Raw genomic sequence first — 25,717 nt, 5'->3', positions numbered from 1 at the left:
TTCCTCTATTAATTTCTTGTTGATCCACTGAAATATAGTAGCATGTTATATAGACTCCATGTATTTTGACTGGAGCATTGGGTTCATATATATTTAAAATAATTACTGATAGGCATGTACTTATTGTCATTTTGTTACTTGCTTTATGGTTGTTTTTATAGTTCTTCTTTTGCTCTCTTTCCTTGTGGTTTGATGGATTTTTCTTGTACTATGTTTGGATTCTTTTCTCCTAATATTTAGCATGTTTATTACAGGTTTTTTATTTGTGGCTACCATTTAGTTCGTATTTAACACTGTATGTGAATAGCAGTCTATATTAAGTTGATGGTCATTTAAGTTTGAATCCATTCTAAAAGCATTACATTTTTACTGCTCCCCCTGCCCATGTTTTATATATATATGGCGTCATACTTTACATCCTTTAATTTTGGGGATCATTTGTCTGATTTTTATAGATATAATTGATTTTCCTACTTTTGTGCTTTAACTTCTGTACTGTTTTTATAAGTGATCAATCTACTACATTTATTATGTTTGTATTTATTTGCTATATTTTTTTCCTTTCATAATTTTCTTACTCCTGATTATGGCTTTTTTTCCATTCAAAGAATCCTCTTTAGTGTTTATTATAAAGTTGGTTTACTGGTGATGAACTCCTTTAACTTTTATCTGTCTGGGAAATTCTTTTCTTTTTTTTTTTAAGATTTTATTTATTCATGAGAGACACACACACACAGAGGCAGAGACACAGGCAGAGGGAGAAGCAGGCTCCACGCAAGGAGCCCGATGTGGGACTCGATCCTTGGATCGATCCTTGGATCTCCAGGATCACACCCTGGGCTGCAGGCGGCGCTAAACCGCTGCGCCACCAGGGCTGCCCTGTCTGGGAAATTCTTCATCTCTCCTATTCTGAATGATACCCTTGCTAGACAAAGTATTCTTGGTTGCAGGCTTTTCCTTTTAGCACTTTGAATATATCATGCCACTCCCTTCTGCAAATTTTCTGCTGAATATCAGATGACAGCCTTATGGACTTCCCTTGTATGTAACTGTCTTCTTTTTTCTTTCTTGCTGCTTTAAAAAGTCTCTCTTTGCAAAAAAAAAAAAAAAAAGTCTCTCTTTATAACATTCATAAGATACCTGCAATAAATCTAACCAAAGAAGTAAAAGATCTGTACTCTGAAAACTATAAAACACTGATGAAAGAAATGAAGAGGATGCAAAGAAATGGAAAGACACTCCATGCTCGTTGATGGGAAGAACCAATATTATTAAAATGTCTATACCACCCAAAGCAATCTATACATTTAATGCAATTCCTATCAAAATACCAACAGCATTTTTCACAGAACTAGAACAAACAATCCTAAAATTTGTATGGAATCACCAGACCCCCAATAGCTAAAGCAATCTTGAAAAAGAAAAGCAAAGCTGGGGGCATCACAATTCCAGACTTTAAGTCATATTACAAAGCTGTAGTGAACAAGACAGTATGATACTGGCACAAAAATAGACACAGAGATCAGTGGAACGGAATAGAGAATCCAGAAATAAACCCACAACTATATGGTCAATCTTTAACAAAGCAGGAAAGAATATTTGGTGAGAAAAAGATAGTCTTTTCAACAAATGGTGTTGGGAAAACTGGACAGTAACATGCAAAAAATAAAAACTGGACCACTTTCTCACACCACGCACAAAAATAAATTCAAAATGGATAAAAGACATAAATGTGAGACAGGAAACTATCAAAATCCTAGAGAAGAACATAGGTAGCAGCTCTGTGACATCAGCCGTAGCAACTTCTTACTAGATATGTCTCTTGAGGGAAAGGAAACAAAAGCAAAAATGAACTATTGGGACTTCATCCAAATAAAAAGCTCCTGCACAGTCAAGGAAACAATTAACAAAACTAAAAGGCAACCTGGTAAATGGGAGAAGATATTTGCAAATGACATATCTGATAAAAGGTTATTATTCAAAATCCATAAAGACGTATCAACTTCAATACCCCCCAAATAAATAGCCTAGTTAAGAAATGGGCAGAAGACACAAATAAACATTTTTCCAAAGAACACATACAGATGGCTAGCAGATTCATGAAAAGATGCTCGACATCACTCATCATCAGGGAAATACAAGTCAAAACCACCATGAGACATTACCTCACACCTGTCAGGATGCTAAAATCAATAACACAAGAAACAATAGGGGCTGACAAGGATGTGATGAAAAGGGAAGTCTCTTGCACTGGTGGTGGGAATGCAAACTGGTTTCCTTAGTCATTGGGGAAAACAATATGGAGGCTCCTCAAAAAGCTAAAAATGAAACTACCATAAAATCAGCAATTGAATTACTAAGTATTTACCCAAAGGACATAAAAATACTGATTCGAATAAATACATGCACCCCAATGTTTATAGCAGCATTATCAATAATAGTGAAATTATAGAAAGAGGCCAAATGTCCACTGACCAATGAATGGATAAAGAAGATGTGGTGTTGTGTGTGTGTATATATACCATTATATATTTGTGTGTGTGTATTATATACAATTATATATAATATATATTGGAATGGAATACATATATATTAGAATATTACTCAGCCATGAAAAAGAATGAAATCTTGCCATTTTCAATAATGTGGATGGAGCTAGGGAGTATTATGCTAAGCAAAATAAGTCAGTCAGAGAAAGACAAAGACAAATAGCATATGATTTCACTCATATGCAGAATTTAAGAAACAAAACAAATGAACATGGGAGGGAAGAGGGGTAAAGCAAAACACAGATTTTTAACTAATAGAGAGCAAACTGATGGTTACTGAAGGGGAGTTGGGAAGGGGGATAGGTTGGATGGGCAATGGGTATTAGGGGGGCACTTGTGATGAGCACCAGGCGCTGTATGTAAGTGATGAATCACTAAGTTCTACACTTGAAATTAATATTTCACTGTATGTTAACTAGCCAGAATTTAAATAAAAACTTAGAAAAAATAAAAATAAAAAAGTAATAATTGTAGCATTATTAAAGCCAAGTCTATCCATTCCAATATAATTTGCAAAATAATCTGTTATTATTTTTAGTACAGTATACACAAACCAATACAATACAAAATATTTTATTTCAGTAGTTATTTAATGGAGAGGTACTGGATGAGTATTTCTTTTTTGAAAGACAGATATGAACACTATCAAGAAAACTAATAGGACTAATTATTTCCTCCTTATGATTGATAATATAGTTTGATTGGTTGATAGCACTTACTGGGAGTTTTTTTTTCCTACATTTAAAACATATATAAACTAAACTTTTTAGCTTTGTCTTATGAAAAATTAAGTAACATGCTATTTTATTTCTTATTTATTTGCCATTTTATTTATTTTACTTTTATTTAATGATGAAATATTTTTATATACTTGTCAATCTTTAGAAAACAAAAGGTATACTCTTCTGGCATTTAGAAGAGAATTTCATGAAGGGCTTATTTACTGAGGTGTGGCAAGTGCTACAGAAATGAAAAAAAAGATGTTGAGGGACCCAGAGACTAGCAAGAGTGGGAAGCTGTTACCAACCCAAGCCTGAAAGGACAAGGGTGGGAAATGATGCTATTGACCAGTGAGTGCTAGAGCTATTGGGGTGAGTTGTTATTTAAGTGGGACTCAGTCCCTGATAGGCAGGGAAGAAGTGTAGATTTACCCTAGCATCTCTTCCCTCTTGCCCTTTGACTTTTTACCCATTGACTAAACCCAACCAAACCAATCAAAGAAGTGAAGCCATGTGATGCAGTCCACAAAGGTCAGTTCTTGATGCACTGAGTAAAGCAGAGAAGGATAGAGGATGAATGGAGCAGGGAGAAGCAGAAGGCCTATAGTAAGCTATGTTACACTACAAAGTTATTTCTATGGGCTTAATATGAGAGATTTTGAAAATTATTAGGTGGATATTACCAAGATGGTATCCTAGGCAGTTCCTGAATATTTCTCCTCCCTCGAAGCACCAAATATACAGATATACACAAAGAAATTCCCTTTAGGAGAAATCCAGAAACTATCTGAGTGAGTCCTACACATTAAGTGACTGAAAAAAACACTCACATTGAAATGGGTAGGAAAGCCTGAGACACAGTCTTGCCATAAACCCTACTCCCAGCACAGAACCTTACACTTAGTATGGAACCACAACTCCCAGCATCTTCCTGAGGAGTGAAGAGTTTGGATCACACTTCGAGCACCCAACTTTAAAGGTTACCACCTAAGGTATGGGTCCTCAAGTCACCTAGTTCTGATAGCCAAGACAGCTTGCATTCATGAATTCCACAGGACCATAGAAAACAAAGAAGTTTGTTGTTGTTGAGGTATACCTGACTTGTAACATCAGTTTCAGGTATAAAGAAGTAGTTTTTAAATGGTCATGTGGGTACTCCCTGCACCTATATACCCTTGGGCTCAGTGCAATGGGAACTGACAAAATTGTCCCTCTTCTCATTTCACCCTGGAAGGGAATTGACTGCATACTTTTTAAGCTGTTGCCTGAAGATCAGGCTTCTGATCTGCCTGTGTGTGGGAGCCCCCTGAGATCCACCCAGGAACCTGAGAGAGCTGGTGGTCAACATCATCTTCCCCTAGCTCATTCCAACAGTAAGACCAAATCTCTGGCTTCTCCCTAGAAAGAGCTTGTCCATGCAGCTAGCACCCCACCTGCTATGGCTGCCATCTAAGTGAAGGAACAAAATGAATATATAATAAAGAATAGAGTAAGAAAATTTCTAAGAACTGACCTTAATGAAATGGAGATGAGTGGTTTACCTAACAGAGTTCAAGTTAACAGTCATAAGGATGCTCACTAAGGTAAGGAGAGCAATGCATAAATAAAATGAGAATTTAAACAAAGAGGTAGAAAATATTTAAAAGTACCAACAGAAGGGATCCCTGGGTGGCGCAGCGGTTTGGCGCCTGCCTTTGGCCCAGGGCGCGATCCTGGAGACCCGGGATCGAATCCCACATCAGGCTCCCGGTGCATGGAGCCTGCTTCTCCCTCTGCCTGTGTCTCTGCCTCTCTCTCTCTCTCTCTCTCTCTGTGACTATCATAAATAAATAAAAATAAAAAAAAAAAAAAAAAAAAAAAGTACCAACAGAAACCATAGAACTAAGGAATAAAAACTACATTGAGAAATTCAATAGAGAGGTTCAAAATCAGATTTGATCAAATGAAAGAAAGGATCAATGAACTCAAAGACAGTCCAGTGGAAATCATCCATCAAAGAAAAAAAATAAAAATAAAAACCCAAGAAAATAGCTTAAGGGACCTATGGAACTGTATAAAATGGACCAATATATGAATTGTATGTATCCCAGAAGGAGAAGATAAAGTGAAAGCAGTAGGGAGCTTATTCAAAGAAATAATGGCTAAAAACTTTTTAAATGAAGGGAAAGACATTTAGATTTAGGAAGCCCAAAGACAACAAAATTCCAATTCTTCTCAAACTCTTCTAAAAACTTGATGAGGAAACACTTCTGTTCTCATTTTATGAAGTCAGCATTAGCCTGATACCAAGCTAGACAAGAACACTACAAGAAAAAAAAATTACAGATCAATATCTCTGTTGAACATAGTTGCAAAAAAAATCTTCAAATAATATACTAAGAAACCAAAACCAAATACAATAGTACATTGAAAGGATTAGATACCAAGATCAAGTGGGATTTAACCCTGGGATGCAAGGATGGTTCAACATATGCAAATCATAAATGTGACACAGTCTGGTAACAAAATGAGGAATAAAAATCATATGATTATCTCAATAGAATGAAGAAAAGGCATTTGACAAAAGGTAACATTCTTTAATGATAAAAACTCAGTAAATTAGGTATAGATGGAATGTACCTCAACATAATAAAGACCATATGTGACAAGCCTACAGCTAACATCATACTCAATGGTGAAAAGCTAAAAGTATTTCTTCTAAGATCAGGAACAAGGCAAGGACACTCCCTCTCACAAATTCTATTCAACATAGTACTGGAAGTTCTAGCCAGGGTAGCTAGGGGAGAAAATTAAAGGCATCCAAATCTAAAAAGAAGAAGTAAAATTGTCTTTGATTGCAAAAGACATGGTTTTGAAAAAAAAAAAAAAGACATGGTTTTGCATATAGAAAACTCTAAAGACTCCACCAAAAAACTTAGAACTAATAAATTTCATAAAGTTGCAAGATACAAGATCAGTATACAAAAATCAGTTGTATTTCTATACCCTAAAAATCAACCATTAGAGAAAGAAATTAAAATAATCCATTAACAATAATATCAAAAACAATGTAATAGTTAAACTAAGGAGGTGAAAGATCTGAAACTGTAGTTCAGTACACTGAAACTATATAATGCTGATGAAAGAAATTGAAGACACAAATAAATGGAAAGATATCCTGTATTTATGGATTGGAAGAATTAACATTATTAAGATATCCATATCCTCCAAAGCAATCTACACTCCCTAACAAAACAAATAGATTCCTATTCTTATCAAAGGAATCTCTATCAAAATTCCAATGGCATTTTCCATAGGAATTTTTTTAAAAATCTAAAATTCATATGGAACCAGAAAAGACCCCAAATATCTGAAGTAATCTTGAGCAAGAGGAAAACCAAAGGCATCACTTTTCCTGATTTCAAAGTATATTACAAAGCTATAGTAATCAAAATAGTATTGTTTTTTCATAAAAACAGATGCATAGATCAATGAAACAGAATAGAGGGTTTAATTTTATATTAAATATAAACTTATTTATATATATCCCTAAGATTTTCTAAAGAGAGAACTTTTAATCTCTTTGCAACTGAGATAAAACAGGATTATTTTTCTTTAAACACTTCTTTTTCTAGTCTTAGCAATTTAATTCAAGGAAAAGCCACCTGGGTGGCTCAGTCAGTTAAGCATCTGCTTTTGGCTCAGGTTATGATCTCAGAGTCCTGGGATCAAGCCCCAAGTTCTCCTTTGTGGGCTCAACAGGGGGCCTTCTCCTGGCCCTCTCTCTGCCTCTGCCCCTCTTCCCACTCATGCTCTCACTCTCTCTCAAATAAATAAAATCTTTAAAACGTTTAATTCTTAGATCTATAACAATATTAATCTTCCCATTCAATTTTGCTGAATTCTTTGTGCTTCATATCTGAAATTTAGCAATCTATTAATAAAACTATAGTGTTACTTTCTTTTACTACCTATGAAAGGCAGCATTTTTAGTAAAATGCCTTAAATGTGTTAATAAAAATTGTCTTCATTATAATTTTTTACTTTGAGTTCACTGAACTATGTGGGAGTTAATATTTAGACCCTTGCACATGCAGAACTCCTTAGGGTTCAGTGTGTGTTTTATGCTTGGAAGAACTAGAGAACTGGGCTTTTGGTTTATTTCTCCAATATTCACTTGAATTGCCTTTGCTTAGTTTTCAAAAAGTGGTTTCCTGGATCTCTATTCACTTGTATACTGCACCCTCTCTTTCTCTTTGTGAATTTGGACAATTCATAACCCTACCCTGTCTTTGGTTTCCACAAGTTCTGGTCTGGGAAGCATTGTTGCTTAGCAACAGGTGAACGAGCTCCTCTTTTCTATGGCACACTACAAAAGAGCTGATCAGAACCTCCACACACTTACTCATCAAACGACCACAGATACAGTTTCTTATGCGGTATTACTGATGGATTGTATAATTTTGTCTATATTTAAACTGCAGCAAGATAGAAAGTGTATGTTTTAAAATCAAATGTTTCCTTTTACATAACTTGTTTGACTCAATTTTAAAGCAATCTTTTTGCTTAAAAAGATTCCTTTTCATTGAAATAAGCTACATCTTTTCTCTCTGTGTTTAAACTAAAGAAAACAGACATGATTTTAAGATGATTACAAAAAATGCTTCCAGGATACCTTTTCTTACCAAAGTTTGCTTCATGTAAACAGTATTTTGAATAAACAGAGTAGTGGCAAAGTAGTCTTCATCTATCTTATATCAAATTTAAATATACAGCAGAAGCCAACTTGGGATTCGGAAATACAGTACATGATACTTTGAAAAATCAAAACTTTTCAGAAACATCATTAGGAAATGCTAAAGTTAAGTTCTACTGAACTGAGGAGCAAAGGAAGCAAAGGGAAAGTTTGGTATTTTCTCATTTAGTAAAAAAAATATCACAACATTGAGGACTCACTTGCCAAACACACTGTTCTAAAAATCCCTGTTGCTAGGGAAGGACATAAAAAAGAAGGCTGAAGCCACTTAGAAAAAAATACTTGATTATCTTAAAAAACAAACTCAAGCTTAAATTTTATAAGATTTTAAAAGTTTTGGGACTTCTTGTGCTGACCAAAGTAGTGTAAGCACACTATAGCCTATTTCTCCCACTTGTTACATTTCTGGACAAAATTATATATCAACTCCCTGTGGACTCTGAAAAGTAAATAGTGACAGGAAAATTGGGGAGCACAAGCCAAAAATCAAGGAACACCCTGTACAGGAATGAGTTTCCCAATATTGTTAACTCTTCCAGCTTTGACATGGAAATGGCCCCACTCACAGAACTCCCCCCAGTTGGCATGTGCTGCAAGAACTCCAGTAAAACCCCTGTCTTTCTGGCCAGAGAACCAGAAAAAGGGTTTTTCTGTGAGCCAAAGAGATTTTAGGGGGAAATCTCTGAAAGTTCTCCCTCTCTCCCCAATAGGTAGGTAGGTAGGTAGACAGACACACAGATACAGGTACAGGTATAGATGAGATTAGAGATGGAGATAAAGATAGAGATATCTCTTGCTTTGTTTCTTTCTCAGCCCTGCTTGAGGAGGACCCCAGTCCTGGAACTATGAGAAGACAGGATGGGCAACAAAACCTCCAGAAAGTTCCTGCGATTCAAACAGTGTATGTTGGGGAACTATAGGGGAGAGAGCTAGGGGAGAGGAGTCCTTGATGCTGCACAAGAAATGTTCAAGTCCTGGGCTCAAACCTAAGCTGTACACAGGTGGACAGACCCAAAAACATGAGCAAAAGCTTTGAAACCAGAACAGCCGTTGGAGCCACTGTCTATGGAAGGAGAGACCTAATTTTTCAGCCTGTGTCTAGCTGGGTTAATTGCCTACTTAAAGTCAATATTCTCCAGAGGATTATAATAGGTTGCAGAGTCTCACAACATAGTATTAAAAATGTCCAAGATTTGAGATCCCTGGGTGGCTCAGCGGTTGAGTGTCTGCCTTTGGCCCAGGGCGCATTCCTGGAGACCTGGGATTGAATCCGAATCCCACGTCGGGCTCCCGGTGCATGGAGCCTGCTTCTCCCTCTGCCTATGTCTCTGCCTCTCTCTCTGAGTCTCTCATGAATAAATAAAATCTCAAAAAAAAGAAAAAAAAGGAAATCTCAAATGGGAATTTTAGAATTGAAAAATATAATTTCTGAAATTAATAAACATGTAATAAGTGGTTTTCATAGCAGAATGGATGTAACACAGAGTCATGAATTCAAGACAGATCCATACACATTAACCAATCTGAGAAACACTGAGAAAAAAAAATCAGACAAAATGAACTGAGCTTCAGGAATCTGTGAAACAATATCAAAAAGTCTAGTATTTAAGGAAAAAAAAACAGATGAACACACAGGGGAAGGAAAGGAAAAATAAAATAATTTAAAGACAGAGAGGGAGTCAAGTCATAAGAGACTGAACTCTAGAGAACAAACTGAGGGTTCCCAGAGGGGAGGGAGTAGGGGTACAGGGTTACTGGGTGATGAGCATTAAGGAGGGCACTTGAGGTAATGAGCACTGGTGTTATACGCATCTGATGAATTACTGAATTCTACCCCTGAAACTAATACTACATTATATTTTGAACTAACTGGAATTTAAATAATTTAAATAATTTTTAAAGGTTTTATTTATTTATTTATTCATGAGAGACATAGAGAGAGAGAGGCAGAGACAAAGGCAGAGGGAGAAGCAGGCTCCATGCAGGGAGCCTGATGCAGGACTCAATCCTGGGATTCCAGGATCACGCCCTGGGCTGAAGGCAGGTGCCAAACCACTGAGCAACCCAGGGATCCCCTAAATAATACCTTGAAAGAAAAAAAAAGTCTATTATTTTTGTCATTTGAGTCTCTGAAAGATGGGGGGGTGGGAATTGGTGCAGAAAAAAATATTTTGAAGAAATAATTGCTGAAAACTTAAAATCTGGTGAACAAAATAAAAGTACATGTTCCAGAGACTCAGAAAAATCCAACAAAATTCCCAATATGTCATAATCTAATTGATAAAAACCAAAGATTAAAAATCTTGAATGCAACCAGAAAGACAAAACAACATATTCAATACAGGAATATCTAATAAAAAATCATGCAGTCTAGAGCACAGTGAAACAGTATCTTTAGAGTATTAGCAGAAAAGAATCATCAACCCAGAATCTATATGCAGTGAAAATGTATTTTGGGAATGTAGTGGTTCTAAAACGTATCCACAGATCCCTTGACTTGGAGCGTAATTTCCAATCCCCTTGGGAGTGATCCAGTACTAGTGATTCACACCTCATGCATATTATATACTGGAGGTGACGCTTTGTGATTGTGAAGTGTCAGGCACCACCCTTTCGTTGGCAGTAGTACCCCAAGGTCATGGTTCAAGTACCCCAAGATCATGGTTCAAGTTTTAATTAGTAGCATGTTTTCTAAGTAATTTCATAAAGTACAAGCGCTGCAAACTGCTCTAGCTCCTCATGAAACCACTTAAAAACGTAAAGTTGAACGAAACCCAAAATAGCTGCACTAATGCTTCAGTGAAGCTCCATTTTAACTAAGTAACCCTTTCCCTCTCTTCTGCAAACCTCCCCATCTTCCTTCCTAGCCTTTTGTTTTGGGAACCTGGTACCACCATGAAGGATGAATGAGGTTGGCCACAAGTACACAATTCCTAAAACCAATCTAGACCCCATATTTCCCTATAAAATCCCCTATCCCTTCCTCCAGGCAGGCTTGCTGTTTTGAAGGCCTTAGCCTACTGCAGCCTCCTTTGGCTGGCAAAGCAATAAAGCAATAAAGTTACTCTTCATCCCAAACTCTGTCTTTGTGTTGTATTTTGGCTCCAAAGTATGAAGATCTCTCTCTCTTTTTTTTTTAAGATTCATTTATTTATTTATGATAGACAGAGAGAGAGAAAGAGAGAGAGAGAGGCAGAGACACAGGTAGAGGGTGAAGCAGGCTCCATGCCGGGAGCCCGACACAGGACTTGATCCCGGGACTCTAGAATCATGCCCTGGGCCAAAGGCAGGCATCAAACCGCTGAGCCACCCAGGGATCCCCTGGAGGTCGGTTTTTGATGACACTCAGTTCCCCAGTCCCTGGGGGCAGATGGCATCATGCTCAATGACCAGTGATGTTGCTTCTTGCCGAGCCTGCTGGTGACTGATGGTCACAGCATATCTCAGTTTATGCACAGACAGCGAAGTATGTAGTTGTGTTGCCTCCTTGTCTCCGTTGATAAAGCCACATGACAGTTTACCAAGTGGACCAATGAAAGCGGGAATTGAAATCCAACATAAATAGGGTTGTTGAAGAGGTAGCCGATTGTCGATTGTTGCAGGCCAGCACTGCTGCACTGCAGATGCTCGGATGTGCAGCCAGAGGGACCCAGTCAAGGCTAGTTGATCAAACGTGTCAGGAAGGTGCTTGTGACAAAAAGAGTGAAGGTGTCACAGAGGAAGTGCATCAGCAAATACACATTCAAGACACATGGAGGTATTTCATGACATTAAAAGCTCAAAGTAGAACATGTTGAAAGCTGATCCAGACTTGGTAAGGATTATGACAAGTTGTCAAATAAGTCATACAACTTAAGAAAAAGGTGGGCACTGCTCAAAAGAGTCTCAATGTACTTTTTGCAAAAAAAGACAAAAAGCACTTTAATTCTGTGTTGCTAATGGGAGGGTACAAAATAAATATTAATTTTACTATTTTAATCATTTCCTTATATATTTACAACTGACTATATGTTTCTAATGTTTTGATGAAGGTTTCTAGACATTACAGAAAATCATAATTTTACTCATTGGTTAGTAAGATTGCACGACACAGTTTAGTATGCCTGCCTGGTCATTTTTACAGGTTCATACTGCCATGCAAAGCAAAGACTGTCTGCTTCATGTCGGGAGTCTCTGTGTGCTAAAAGTCTAGACAATTCTCTGGAGGGGGTGGCTGTTTTTGTCTCAGCAGGCCATCACTGGGTTAGCCTCACACCACACAAACCTGTCTTGCCCTCTCTTGGTGGTGGTTGCCTCAGATGTGCAGCTCTGGGCTGAGCATGGACACATGTCTTCATACACAGAACTGGGGAGCCTCCTTTCCAGCTTTCTCCTCTCTCCAGGAAGTCCCCCAGACTCTCTGGCTCCCAGGGGCCGTTTTCCCTTGTGCTCTGGCTAGAAAGGTGGGGTTTCTCTCTGATTATTACCTGCCAACACGTCCCATGATTCTGCCAAAAGGAACTGCTCTCAGGAAAAATAACAGAAAACAGAAAAAAAAATAAGCATACATTTCCTTCACATTCTTCAGACCACAAGTCACTTCTTCCTGCCTCCAGGCTAATGAGACAGGTTTCTTCTCAGAGTTGAGCTTATTGCTATCTAGTTGGCCTCTGCAGAGCTTCTCCATGACTAGGGTAAAGTTCAGGTCTCGGGGTGGGGGAAATCAGGAAAAAACAGGGATTATTGACACATTCTCTGACTTACAGGGGCCCTATTACCAGACTTTTCAAAGAAAGTTCCAGACTTTTTTTCTAACAACAGTATGAGAGTCCCAGTTCCTCCACACCCTCACCAGCACTTGGCAATAAGCACTCTTAATTTTAGCCATTCTAACAGGTGTGTAGTAGGATCTCATTGTGGTTTTTAAAAAGCTTTATTGACACATAATTCACAGATGGTTCATCCATTTGAAGCTTGGAGTTTAATAGTGTTGGTATATTACAATAGTAACTTTAAAAAATTGTGGTATGGTAAAATACATATCATAAAATATTCTTCATTTAATTATTTTCAGCCTGAATTACATTCTTTTTTTAAAATTTTTATTTATTTATAATAGTCACAGAGAGAGAGAGAGAGAGAGGCAGAGACATAGGCAGAGGGAGAAGCAGGCTCCATGCACTGGGAGCCCGACGTGGGATTCGATCCCTGGTCTCCAGGATTGTGCCCTGGGCCAAATGCAGGCGCCAAACCGCTGCGCCACCCAGGGATCCCTTTAATTACATTCATGATGGCATGCAGCCATCACCACCAAAACTTTTATCACCCCAAACAGAAACTGTACCACTAAGCAATAACTTCCAATTCTTCCATCTCTCCAGCCCCTGGCAACCTCTGAATTAATGTCTATCTCTATAAAATTGATCATTCTTCACATTTTATATAAAAGGAATTTAAAATATCATTTTGTCTTTCTACTTTCACTTAACATAATGTTTTCTAGGTTCATCTGTACTGCTGTGCATTTCCATGCTTCATTCCTTTTTATAGCATAATAGTATTCCATTGTATTTATTTACCACATTTCATCAATCCATTCATGTGTTGATGGACATTTGTGTTGTTCCCACCTTTCAGCTCTTGTGAATGATGCTGCTGTGGACATTGGCATATTTGTTTGAGTTTGTGCTTTGAATTCCTTTGGGTAAATACATAGGAGCGGAATGTTGAGTCATAAGGTAATTCTATTTTTTACCTTTTTTTAAAAAAGATTTTATTTATTCATGAGACACACACACACACACACAGAGGCAGAGACAGGGGAAGAGGGAGAAGCAGGCTCCATGCAGGGAGCCCGATGCAGGACTCAATCCCGGGTCCCCAGGATCACGCCCTGAGCCGAAGGCAGATGCCCAACCTCTGAGCCACCCAGGCGTCCCTATTTTTTACCTTTTTGAGGAACCAACAAACTGTTTTCCACTGTGGCTGCAACATTTTATGTATCCACCAGGTATATTATGAGTTCTAATTTCCCTACATTCACATCAACATGTAATATTTTCCATTTTACAAAATTGTAATCCCTTCTAGTATGTTTATTGCAATGTGGTTTTAGACTGCATTTCCATCAAGACAAGTGATGTGGAATATCTTTTCATGCTTATTTTCCATTTGTACATCTTGTTTGGAGAAAATATATTCAAATCCTTTCACTTTTAAATTGTGTTTGGGTTTTTATTTGTTTGTTTAGTTTTTATTTACATTCCAGTTGATTCACATACAGTGTAACATTAGTTTTGGGTGTACAGCATAGTGATTTGACACTTCCATACATCATACCCGTGCACATGATCAGTGCACTCCTTAATCCCCATCACCTATTTTCCCCACTTTTCCAACCACCTCTCCTCTGGTGATCATCAGTGTGTTCTCTATAGTTAATGGTCTGTTTCTTGGTTTGTCTCTTTTTTCCTTTGCTCTTTGTTTTGTTCCTTAAATTCCACATTTGAGTGAGATCATATGGTATTTTTCTTTCTCTGACTGACTTATTTTACTTAACATAATACTCTCTAGCTCCATCCATGTCATTACAAATGACAAGATTTCATCCTTTTTGATGGCTGAATATTCCATTGTATATATACACCACATCTTTATCCATTCATCACTTGTTGGACACTTGGGCTGTTTCCATAGTTTGGCTATTGTAGATAATGCTGCTATAAATATCAGGGTGCAGGTACCTCTTCAAATCTGTATTTTTATATCCTTTGTGTCTCTGCCTCTGTGTGTGTGTGTGTGTGCGTCTCTCATGAATAAATAAATATAATCTATTCATGAGAGACACAGACAGAGGTGCAGAGACATAGGCAGAGGGAGAAGCAGGCTCCATGCAGGGAGCCTGATGCAGGACTCAATCCAGGGACGCTGGGATCATGACCTGACCCAAAGGCAGATGCTCAACCACCTGGAGCCATCCAGGTGTCACAGATTTTATCTTGATGAAGTCCAAATAGTTTATTTTTGCCTTTCTTTTGCCTCTGATGATGTGTATAGTAAGAAGTTGCTGTGGCCAAGGTCAAAGAGGTTCCTGCCTGTGTTCTCCTCTAGGATTTTGATGGTTTCTTGTCTCACATTTAGGTCTTTCATCCATTTTGAATTTATTTTTGTTTATAGTATAACAAAGTGGTTCTGTTTCTTTCTTTTGCATGTTGCTGTCCAGTTTGCCCAACACCATTTGTTGAAGAGACTGTCATTTTCTATATACTAATAATGAAGCAGCAGAAAAAGAAATCAAGGAATTGATTCCATTTGTAATTGCACCAAAATCAATAAGATACTTAGGAATAAGCCTAACTAAAGAGGTAAAAGATCTGTACTCTGAAAACTATAGAACTCATGAAAGAAATTGAAGAGGACAGAGAAAAATGGAGAAGCATTCCATGTTCATGGATTGGGAGAACAAACATCATTAAAATGTCTATACTACCCAAAGCTATCAACACATTTAATGCAATCTCTATAAAAATAACACCAGTTTTTTTCACATATCATTTTTCTAATCTCTATCTGTTGTTTGGAGAGTTTAATCCATTTACATTTAAAGTAATTACTGATAAAGAGGCACTTAGCTTCTTTCATTATGCTACTTGTTTTGTATATTCTCTGTAGGGTTTTTTTGGTCATTTTTCTGCATTACTGCCTTCTGTGTTTGGAGTTTTTGTTGTTGTAAAGTTCTTGAATTCTGTATTTCTTTTTGTGCAGTTGCCATGGAGATTACATTCACCATCCTAAAATCGTGACTTTCTAATTGTAGTTTATGACAGCTTATCTCCAATAAAAATCTTTGCTCTTTTAGAATTTCATTCTGCCTCTTTTAGTAGCTGCTGTCACAAAAGTGCATCTTTATAGATTGCCTGCCACAAAACATAATAATTTTTTTAAATGCGTTACTGTCCTCAGTCATGTAGAAAACATTATTTGGAGTTACAAATCAGTAGTACAGTAACACTAGCTTTTACATTAATAGTGTTTTTCTCTTTTAATGCACTAACCTCTTAACTCATAGAAGAAACAAAAATTACAGTTACAAACTATTCCTACAATAACACTACCTTTGAAAGATGTATTTGTATTTACTTTTATTGAGATCTTTATTTCTCCATATGGCTTTGAGTTACAGTCTAATACCATTTTTTTTCCCACTTTGTAGGACTCCTTTAGGCAGTTCTTGTAGGGCAGGTCTAGAGGTCTTGAACCCCCTCAGCTTTTGTTTATCTGGGAATGTCTTGATTTCTCTCTCATTTTTGAAGAACAGTTTTGCTGGGTATAGGATTCCTGGTTGATATTATTTTTCTTTAAGCATTTTGAATATATATGGCCTCTATGGTTTCTGATGAGAAATTTGCAGATAAACTTATTGACGATTGCTTTATGTGATTATTTGCTTCTCCCTTGCTGCTTTCCATATTTGTCTTTGTTTTTTGAGAGTTTGAGTATGTGTTTCAGTGTGGGTCTGTGATTTCATCTTATTTGGAGTTTGTTGAGCTTCTTGGATGTTTATATTTATGTATTTCATCAAATTTAAGAAGTTTTCAGCCACTATTCAAATGTTCTCTCTGCTTCTGTCTCTTCTCCTTCTGGTACTCCCATGATGAGTATGTGGATACATTTTGTGTTGTCCCATATTTCCCTTGGGCTCCATTCCTTTTCTTCAATCGTTTTTCTTTTTCTTCTTCAGCTTTGGTAATTTCCATTGTTCTCTCTTCAAGTTCACTGATTATTTCTCTTGCCTGCTCAAATCTGCTTTTGAATACCTCTAGTGATCTTTAAAATTTCAGTTATTGTACTTTTCAGCTTCAGAATTTCTTTTTTAATAGGTTTTCTCTTTATTGATATCCCTATTTTGTTTATACCTTGTTTTCTTGTCTTTCCCTACATCCCTAGTTCTTTGAACATATTAAGACAGGTTTTTAAAAAGTATTTATTTAATATATCTTATATTAAATTTATCTCAGGGACAGATTATGTCAAATGGTTTTTCTTTTTTTAAAGATTATTTATTTATTTATTCATGAGACAGAGAGACAGCAGAGACATAGGCAGAGGGAGAAGCAGGCTCCATGCAGGAAGCCTGATGTGGGACTCGATCCCGGGACTCCAGGATCACACCCTGGGCCGAAGGCAGGCACTCAACCACTGAGCCACTCAGGCATCCCATGGTTTCTCTTTTGAATGGGCCATGCTTTCCCAGTTCTTTCTATGCTTTGTGTGGTTTTTTTTGAACACTGGAATTTTGAAGATAATAATGTGGTAAATCTGGCAATCAGGTTCTCCCCATTACCCAGGGTGTGTTGGTTGTTTGTTATTGTTTTGTTTGTTTGTTTCAGGTTGTCTCAAACAACCAGGGATCAGCCTGAGGTATAAACATAATGTCTTCTTAGATATTTTCTGAGATTTTCCTGGGCAAATGCAGTCACTTTTAAATTTTCTTTGTACATGCAGTTGTTTTTGAATATCCAGTCTTTAATGTCTGGCTCATGACAGTGGAAAGGTGAAAAATGAAGGTGAGAAAAAGGCACTTCCCTTTACATTTCCTGGAAGTCAGCTCAGCCTGTGTGTGTGTGTGTGTGTGTGTGTGTGTGTGTGTGTGTGTGGAGAGGGGCTTGCAGTGGGAGGGGGAGGTGCAACAACAATGGCTACCTGCATCTTTGCACCTCTGTGATCAGAAGTAGCAACCAGCAGTGAGACTACAGATCACCAATATTTGGAGGGCAGTGCCCTTTTTGTCCATCCTTGCTCCTGAAGCCTGTATGTAAGCTGCTCAAGGAACATGTGCACAGCTGCCTGCCATGTGGCTGGAGGTGGAGATGGGTAGCTGCTGCTGTATTAAGAGCTAAAGTTGACGAAAATGAACAAAAATTTACCATCCAAGTGTTCCTCTGGAAGTTTCAATGCTTCAAAACATTCCAGAGTTCCAAAATAATTACATTAGACAGATTCTGCAAGTGCCATTTTTGTCTAGATGGGAGACAGATTCCTGGTGCTTCCTTCTCCACCATCTTCCAGAGTCCTGTCTAGGGTTAATTTTATCTCACTATCGAGGGAAGACCTTTTCTAGTGCTCTAGCTGATGACTTTTGAATGATGTGATTTTCCAGTCTGTTGGGAACAGGCACTGTCCCCTCCCATCCTTTCCAAATGTTTCCTCTGCCTTGGGCAGCTTGCTCACATCCATGCACTAGTGAATTCTCAGGTGAATACTTCAAGAGGATCATCTGCGATCTCTCTTTATAGAACTCCTCTCTCCAGTACTCTGCCCTACGAATCCTAGCCACTTTGTCCAACACAGATTCCTAGTTCCATTCCCTCAACTTGAGGAGGCTACCAGGCTCTGTGGGGTTCGCTTCCTCACATCATGGCCCTGAAACTTCTACCAGGCAGTGAGCTGGGTCAATTGTCGTCCTTACTCCCTTTGCTTCCCATCTTTCAAAGATCTCTGTTCATCAGACAGTGATGTTCAATGTCTAAGAAACATGGTCTCAATTAACTAATTTTTTAGAGAGTAAGAGCAAGAGTGAGCAAGGGGAAGGAGCAGGGGGAGAGGGAGAGAGAATCTTAAGCAGACTCCATGCCCAGTGCAGAGCCTGATGTGGGGCTCAGTTTCATGTCTCATTTTGTTTCAGTTTGTTGTTTCAGGTTGGAGGGTGGTCAGTCCCTACTGATGTAATAATAGCTGACAGTGAGGCTGAAGCTCCAATTCAAAATTAGTATCTTCCTCAAATGAATGTACTAATGGTACTAATCACTATCTTTCTTGCTAATAGAAGTTATATTTTCTTTGTAGACTGAGCTTCTGGAGAGGAAGATACAAATCTGAGTCACAATAAGTACTTGAGAAAATGAAAAATATGAATGCTTAATATGTATCTACCTAATCGATTAAAGTAATAAAGGTTAACTTTATTTAGCATAGGATTGCTAGACTTATAGGTCATGGAGGTGTCATGGAAATATAGCATGTGTTGATAGCTGTAAGGAGTTCCATGACGTTTCTTAGGAGAGCCTTTGTGATAAAATACAGGTCTTAGTTTCTTAATTAAGTGAATCTGTGGTGAGTTAAATAAATTAAAAAAAAAAAAGACAGATGGATCAAATTAGAGCTGGCCAGTTATTCAGACATGTGGCTCAGCAGTGATTCAGTATATAATCACTGGCTTAAGATTTTAGAAGGCGTGACTTTATAGTATCTGTGTCTTTTAAGGACAGGGTATAGGAAGGGTCTTATCACATATGTCATGAACACGTCTATTTTGGACATTCAGCTTCCTCTTCCTTTCCTAAAGGCACAGAGAGATCTTTCTCAGAGTTGTATATCGTTTTGGTGAGATGGTCAATCCAGGTACATGCTTCTTCATATTAAAACCAAAGGAGCCATATTCTTTTCACTGTGAGGTTGGAGGCATTTTACTTAAGCTTGATCTATTCAACTCTTTTTTTCTATAACTTTGCATCTTGGGCAGCCTGGGCGGCTCAGCGGCTTAGCGCCTGCCTTCAGCCCAGGGCATAATTCTGGAGACCCAGGATCGAATCCCACATTGGGCTCCCTGCATGGAGCCTGCTTCTCCCTCTGCCTGTGTCTCTGCCTCTCGATCTGTGTGTCTCTCATGAATAAATAAATAAAATCTTAGAAAAAATTTTGAATCTTAAGCAAGTGACTACAGGACACGGGAATAATTGCAGTTCATTATGTCATCCTCAGCACCCCAGATGTATTTTCACATGTACTAGTGCCTGCCCTCCTCTTCACTTCTGCCCGCTTCTAGTCCTGGTCCCTCAACTTCATGAGTTCCTAATATCCTTATAATAAATGCCATTTTGCTTATATTATAGGAAGCTGTGTCTGTTGTTTGTGACATAAGAGCCCAAACCCATACGTATAATATGCTATCCTGCCTGTCTGGACATGGGGTTTTAGACAGTCTTTTTAGTTGATCAGGCCATGCAGTTGGCTACAAGTCAACATGAGCAACATGGGAGACAGGTCTGCTGCAATGGTTAACATAGGCTTATGTTATGAGCAGGCAACAAGTTGGGTATGGCATCTGGTGTGAGTAAAGTATTCCTAAGACTACTGACACACTGGAAAGGTATCTCTTGGGATATCCTAGACGGTAGGAACTCTAACAAACTATATGATAGAAATGGTGTGGGCTGGGAAATTAAAAATGCAGGGTAGGAGCCTTATTTTATGATGTCTGTATTTCTGCAAGTAGCTAACCATCCATCAGAGCCAAAGATATTTTTTTTAAGAGAAGGCAATTATAAACTATAGAGCACTGTGCAAATGTGATGTTAGGTTGAAGTGTTACTAAATAATTTACTGAATACATTTCCTTAAATGTAAGCCAGTATGAGGCAAGGCTGATGCAACTTCTCAGCTCTTCAGGAATTAAGTTCTTTCGATATAGTAGCCACTAGCCACCTGTAGCTACTTCATGAAAACTAAATGAAATTTAAAAATTTAGTTCCTCAGCTGTATACCTCAAGTGCTCAATAGTTATATATAGCTAGGAGCTACCATACTGGATGGTACAGCTCATTTTTCCTCCATCACAGAAAGTTCTATTGGATAGTACATCTCAGGAAAAAGTAAATGTTAGGATAAGATTACTGGGCCCAGGGGCGCCTGGGTGGCTCGGTTGGTTAGGTGTCCACGTCTTGATTTCAGCTCAGGCCATGATCTCAGGATCATGAGATCAAGCCCCATGTTGGGCTCCATCCTGGGCATGGGGCCGGCTTAAGATCCTCTGTCTCTCTCCCTCTGCCCTTCCTGCTTGCACATTCTCTCTTAAAAAGATTACTGAGTCTATAATCTTTTCTATTTTAATCCTTACTCCCATCACATTGACGTGGAGATGGGCATCCTAGCCACTCAGCCAGGGCTGGTGCTGCTCGCACCCCCATCTGAGACCTGCTGCAAAGAGGGATGTGAAGAGGCAGTGGTGACCAGAGAAGGAGCAGCTATTCCTTGCTTTTAGCTCTTTCCCAGGCTCAGGCTACTGCTCCACCCTGAGGGCATCTGCATTTAAGGCAGGACTTCCTCCCTGCCTTCCCAAGGCACCTGTAGCTCTGTAGGCAGCTCTGACTTCTTCCCTAGACAGCAGATCTGTGCAGGGAGCCTCGGCCACGTGCCAGAGAATGACTGTGTTTTACTGTGTTTGAGGCTACAGAGTCCCCGGAGGAGGTGAGGTTCATGTGTTCCCACCTGCTCAGGCCTGGGTGCTCTTCCTATTCTGGTGTGAGGGAAGTGTTCCTTCTAGAAATATTTTTAATGGTTTGTGCAAATGTAACAGACCACTCAGTGATAACTAGACTCTAAATAATTAAATCTTAACATGTTTTTGTGCTATGAATGGGACTTGCTGGTTTAAAAAAATTTTCTCATTGGATATACCATATTGAGAAATAAAATTTAGTTTGCTAAAAAAATAAAGAATTTTGAAGATTCCATCAGGAGTATTTAAGGGATGACTACAAAGGTCCTCTATCCAATTAAGAAAGACTATACGCCAACTGCATCCCTTGGATGTTTGTTTTCTCTTCCTCAGAAGCTTGCAGCGGTAAGGGTGGGAGTGAAGACAGAGTGTGGTGCCTGAGTGTCTTGGTTGGTCAGGATGGGTCTTGGGAGGAAGAGGCCTTAGATGCCCAGGCCTTGCGGGGAAGGATGCCGAGCATTCCCACAAGTGGTGGTGTGGGGATAGAGGGAGTCAGTTCTTCGCAGACTTCACAAAGAATGGACAGGAACAGCTGTTGCCGATGGGGAAGGGCAAGCATGGTGATAAGGAGTACAGGGCTGCTTCGGCAGACGTGGTCACCAACTGCCTACAGACAACGTCACCGTGCATTTGGGAACTCCCGCTGCACTTGGAGAGGGCCAGAAATGTAAATTTATGGAAAGCTACCCACACTTTTCCAGTGACTTACAGTTTATAACTGTATACCTGTTTATAAAAATTATGGTTGAAAGAGAAAATAAATCCACACCTGTGAAAAAAAGGACTTTTAATCCACGTAACTAAAAACGAAAAGCACTTTCTATGTAGAATACCAAAACAACAACAACAACAATGAAATCCTCAAGACTGCAGAGGTATCTCTGTGTTCTTCCAGGTCATTGCGGTTGACAATTAGGAGATTAGAGCCTTAGTGCAAGGTAAACATTATAGGTTCAAATCCCAAGCAGGGATTACTCTGTTCTCTGGCCAGGTCTTAGATCCTGTGCTTAGCTGTGCCCACCTGCTGTTCTCCCAAAATATGCCAGTGATTATACGGGTGAGAGCAGAGCTCCAGCTCACCTTCCTTGAAGCAATGAAAACTTACCTTTTATTACCAGTGGATAGAAACCCGAATTAAGTAGAATATTAATTAGATGTGTTATTCTACTATAAAGCACTTCACTTTTGAAAGAGTCATTAAATAAGACAATATTTTTCTACTTTGAGCTGTAGATGAGTTGATCAGTAACAGATTGGCTGAAACGTAAAAGAGCTGAAAATAGTATTTCTGTCATTGGTTTTCCACGCATTGATAATTTCTGCACACCATGGGCTGGTTCTCTCTGTCTGTTAATCACAACAGTTTTCCTGAGATTTCATTTTGTAATTTTTGTGAAGCATAGGACCATGTCCTTTTTAGCACTTTTGTTTATTTTTTAAAATTTTTTCCTCGATTGTGCGGCACTCTCTTGGTGAAATGAAAAGTTTTATTCATATGCTCTCAGTGAATTGTCCAAAGATGAACTGGTTAGAAATGAAAAGTCCCCAATCATTAGTTGTCATGAGCCATGAACCTGATTTAAAATTTTTTAATGAATTTTAAATACAGATGTTTACTGTAAAAGTAATGGTATTTTAAAAAATTTAACTTCAACCAACCCACGAATTTGAGCTAAGGATGCAAATTACACAAACATTTGTCAGCCAAACATTTTGACAGCCATTTATAATATTAGTTTAAAAAAATGAAAGAAAAAAGAAAAACAATTAGCTTTTTTAAAATGATGAACATAAATAGGGTGAGTAAGCATAAATGAATTTTTATGCTTTCTACTTGTGAAAATGAATTTTAAAGTTTCAAAAAGTAAAATAACTTGTCCATGTTTTCAAGCATGAAGTCAGTATAATTATAGTTATGTGGAAGTAATAGACTTAAGAGCCAACATTTACTGAGCATTTGCTGTGTGGTAAGCACACAAATTATCTCATTTAGTTCTGTAACAGCCTGGGAGGGAAGTACTATTAACGTCCTCATCGTACAAGTGATAAAACCCGAGGTCTGAAAAGACTGAGTAATTTTTGGCACAACGGGGTGGCTCAGTGGTTGAGGGTCTGCCTTTGGCTTAGGTCATGATCCCGGGGTCCTGGGATTGAGTCCCACATCGGGCTCCCCACAGGGAGCCTGCTTCCCCCTCTGCCTATGTCTCTGCCTTTCTCTGTCGAATGAATGAATGAATGAATGAATGAATGAATAAATAAATAAATGAATAAATAAATAAAAAGACAGTAATTTTCACAAGGGCACAGAGTTGGGAGGAGATGGATTTGGCACCCGGCTTCAGAAACTTAGTGCTCCACACCATCTTAAGGTGAGAGAAACGTATTCCCTGAATCACAGATACTGGCCTGAAAGCATCTACAAAATTAAAAAACAATCGTGTTTAAAATAAAAACAGTACATGGTGAGGGTAAATACACCGAATGCAATGCGATGAATTAAAATACGCGTGATTAAAACTATCCTTCCACTGAGCCCTGCGAGAGGACATGTGGCTATTTCTGGGGTGTCAGAATTTAATGCAGCCTGAAATGGTTAATTGCATCTCCAAGTAACACACAATCCTGGCTTCATTACCAATTCTGTGCCTGGGTAAGTGGCTTAACTTGCTACAGTCTGTTTTTAAAAAATTAAACATACTTATCAAAATACCAAGAGCATTTCGCTTGTGTATGTATCACACTGGCTTGTATTTGAGGTGAAGCTATAAGAAAAGACATGAAAAAATTCAACTTGCCTTTTCAGGGACAGAGAGTATGGGGGCTTCTTGAAGCCGGCATGGGGCGGGCTCCATCTGCTCTGCACCTGCTGTCTGGGCCTGCTCCTCCGGAGAGGTTTCTTCAGAAAAAGAACAGATGGGAGGGCTGGAGGTAAGTAAAAATGCCACTTTCAAACTCTTAAGAGCTGTGAGTTTCTAAATGCTTCATTCTGCAAGACATTAATCTGGTTTTTTTTTTTTTTAATGTCTTATTGAAACATAATATATTACAGCCTTAACCTCATTTTAAACGCAACTGCAGCAGAGCTCTGGCACAGAAGTCATGCAAGGATCGCCTCTGAGGCGATGCCACCCAGGCAGCAAGGACCGGAATCTATGGCCTGGGGAGCGGGTGCGCGCCCCGGGAAAGCCAGGCAGGGCAGGACGCGCGGCCGCCCTTCCAGAGCGCACTGACCCCCGACACCATGGCCGGCGTTTCCAGCGTGTCTGGGCCACGGCACCTGTCTCCGTGTGCAAGCAGGTGCGGCCTTGCGGGGCTGCGTAGGCCCTGCCGCCGCCCGGGGCCGCCCTCCTCCGCGGGCACCCCACTCTTGGGGAGGACTGGAGTCCGGAGGGGCCGTGTTCCCCGCTCACTGAGGCGCCATCACTACCAGGAGCGACATGCTCATCTCTGGGGCCCGGGACCTACCCCGCAGGACACGCAGCGGTGCAACCACCTGAGTCCTCTCTCCACCCGGACACTGCCCTCGGCTGCTCCTCCCTCCCAGGTGCCCGGGCCGTGGCACGTGTCCCACCTCGGGCTGAGCGGCTTCGGGGACTGCACCCAGCCTTTTTGGGGTGTCGGGACCCCAGGGATGTGGTCTCTTCAGGGTTATGGCATCCCAGAGGTGGTGGGCGGGGTCTCCCTTGGGTGACGGGACCTCAGGGACCAGGGGAGGGGAGACGGGATCTCCCCGGGGTGACAGGGCCCCAGGGATGGGGGGACGAGACTCCAGGGATGGGGTCTCCCCAGGGTGATGGGACGCCTGGGATGGGGACAGGATCTCCTTGGGGTGACGGGACCCGGGAACGAGGACCCGGTCGCTCCAGGGTGACGGGAGCCCAGGGACAAGGCCGGGGTCTCCTCGGGTGCCAGGACCCGCGGATGGGGGGCGGGGAGAGGTCTTCTCTGGGTGACAGGACCAGAGGAGGGGGGCGGGGAGGGGTCATCTTGGGGTAACGGGAGCCGAGGACGGGGGGCGGGGTGTTCTCGGAGTGACGGGACCCGGGGACGAGGACGGGGTCTCTCCAGGGTGATGGGACCTCAGGGACAAGGACGGGCTCTCCCCGGGACCCCCCGCCCCCGCCCCGCGGCGCCCCTCTCGCCCCCGCCCCCGCCCCCGCTCAGCCCCCGCGGCGCCCCCTGCCCGCCCGCCCGCCCGGCCCGGCCCGGCCCGGCCCGGCCCGGCCCGCCCGGATCCCGGCGGGGAGCGGGCCCCAGGCCGCGGCGCCGCCTCTTCCGCCCTCCGCCGGCCCGCGTGCGTCAGCCTGCGCCGCCCCGCCCCGCCCGCCGCCGCCGCCCGCGCGAGGCCGCCTCAGCCTGGCCCGGGCCTCGAGCGGCGCACGGCGCAGGTCCCTCCCGCCATGGCCCTGGGAGGCGGCAGCACATGGCGGCCGCAGCGGCCATGAGCGCGCCCGCGGCC

General features: G+C 40.4%; 1 protein-coding gene across 1 annotated transcript; it reads right to left on the bottom strand.

The window, feature by feature from the left end:
* Positions 1–11,185: 11,185 nt before the first annotated feature.
* Positions 11,186–25,701, bottom strand: LOC119870244. The gene is made up of 5 exons (XM_038525514.1): positions 25,577–25,701; positions 24,724–24,898; positions 24,054–24,154; positions 12,470–12,503; positions 11,186–11,690 (listed from the first exon to the last, which is right to left on the bottom strand). The coding sequence occupies exons 1-5, from the start codon at positions 25,699–25,701 to the stop codon at positions 11,349–11,351; spliced, it is 777 nt and encodes a 258-aa protein (XP_038381442.1). The 3' UTR covers positions 11,186–11,348.
* Between the last annotated feature and the right edge of the window lie 16 nt (positions 25,702–25,717).

The sequence above is a fragment of the Canis lupus genome, chromosome 1 (assembly GCF_011100685.1).
Source record: "Canis lupus familiaris isolate Mischka breed German Shepherd chromosome 1, alternate assembly UU_Cfam_GSD_1.0, whole genome shotgun sequence".
NCBI classification, from domain to species: domain Eukaryota; kingdom Metazoa; phylum Chordata; class Mammalia; order Carnivora; family Canidae; genus Canis; species Canis lupus.
The sequence above is the reverse complement of the archived record's forward strand: the minus strand, read 5'-3'. Positions and strand labels throughout refer to the sequence as shown.

What these genes read in the sequence shown, in the direction of transcription:
- LOC119870244 (XM_038525514.1), bottom strand. Translation starts at nt 25,701, where the DNA reads ATGGCCGCTGCGGCCGCCATGTGCTGCCGCCTCCCAGGGCCATGGCGG. An exon ending in GGGCGGCGGCGGCGGGCGGG is followed by an intron (nt 24,899 to 25,576) that starts GCGGGGCGGCGC and finishes ATAACCCTGAAG; the next exon opens with AGACCACATCCCTGGGGTCC. An exon ending in ACCGCTGCGTGTCCTGCGGG is followed by an intron (nt 24,155 to 24,723) that starts GTAGGTCCCGGG and finishes CTTTTTCTGAAG; the next exon opens with AAACCTCTCCGGAGGAGCAG.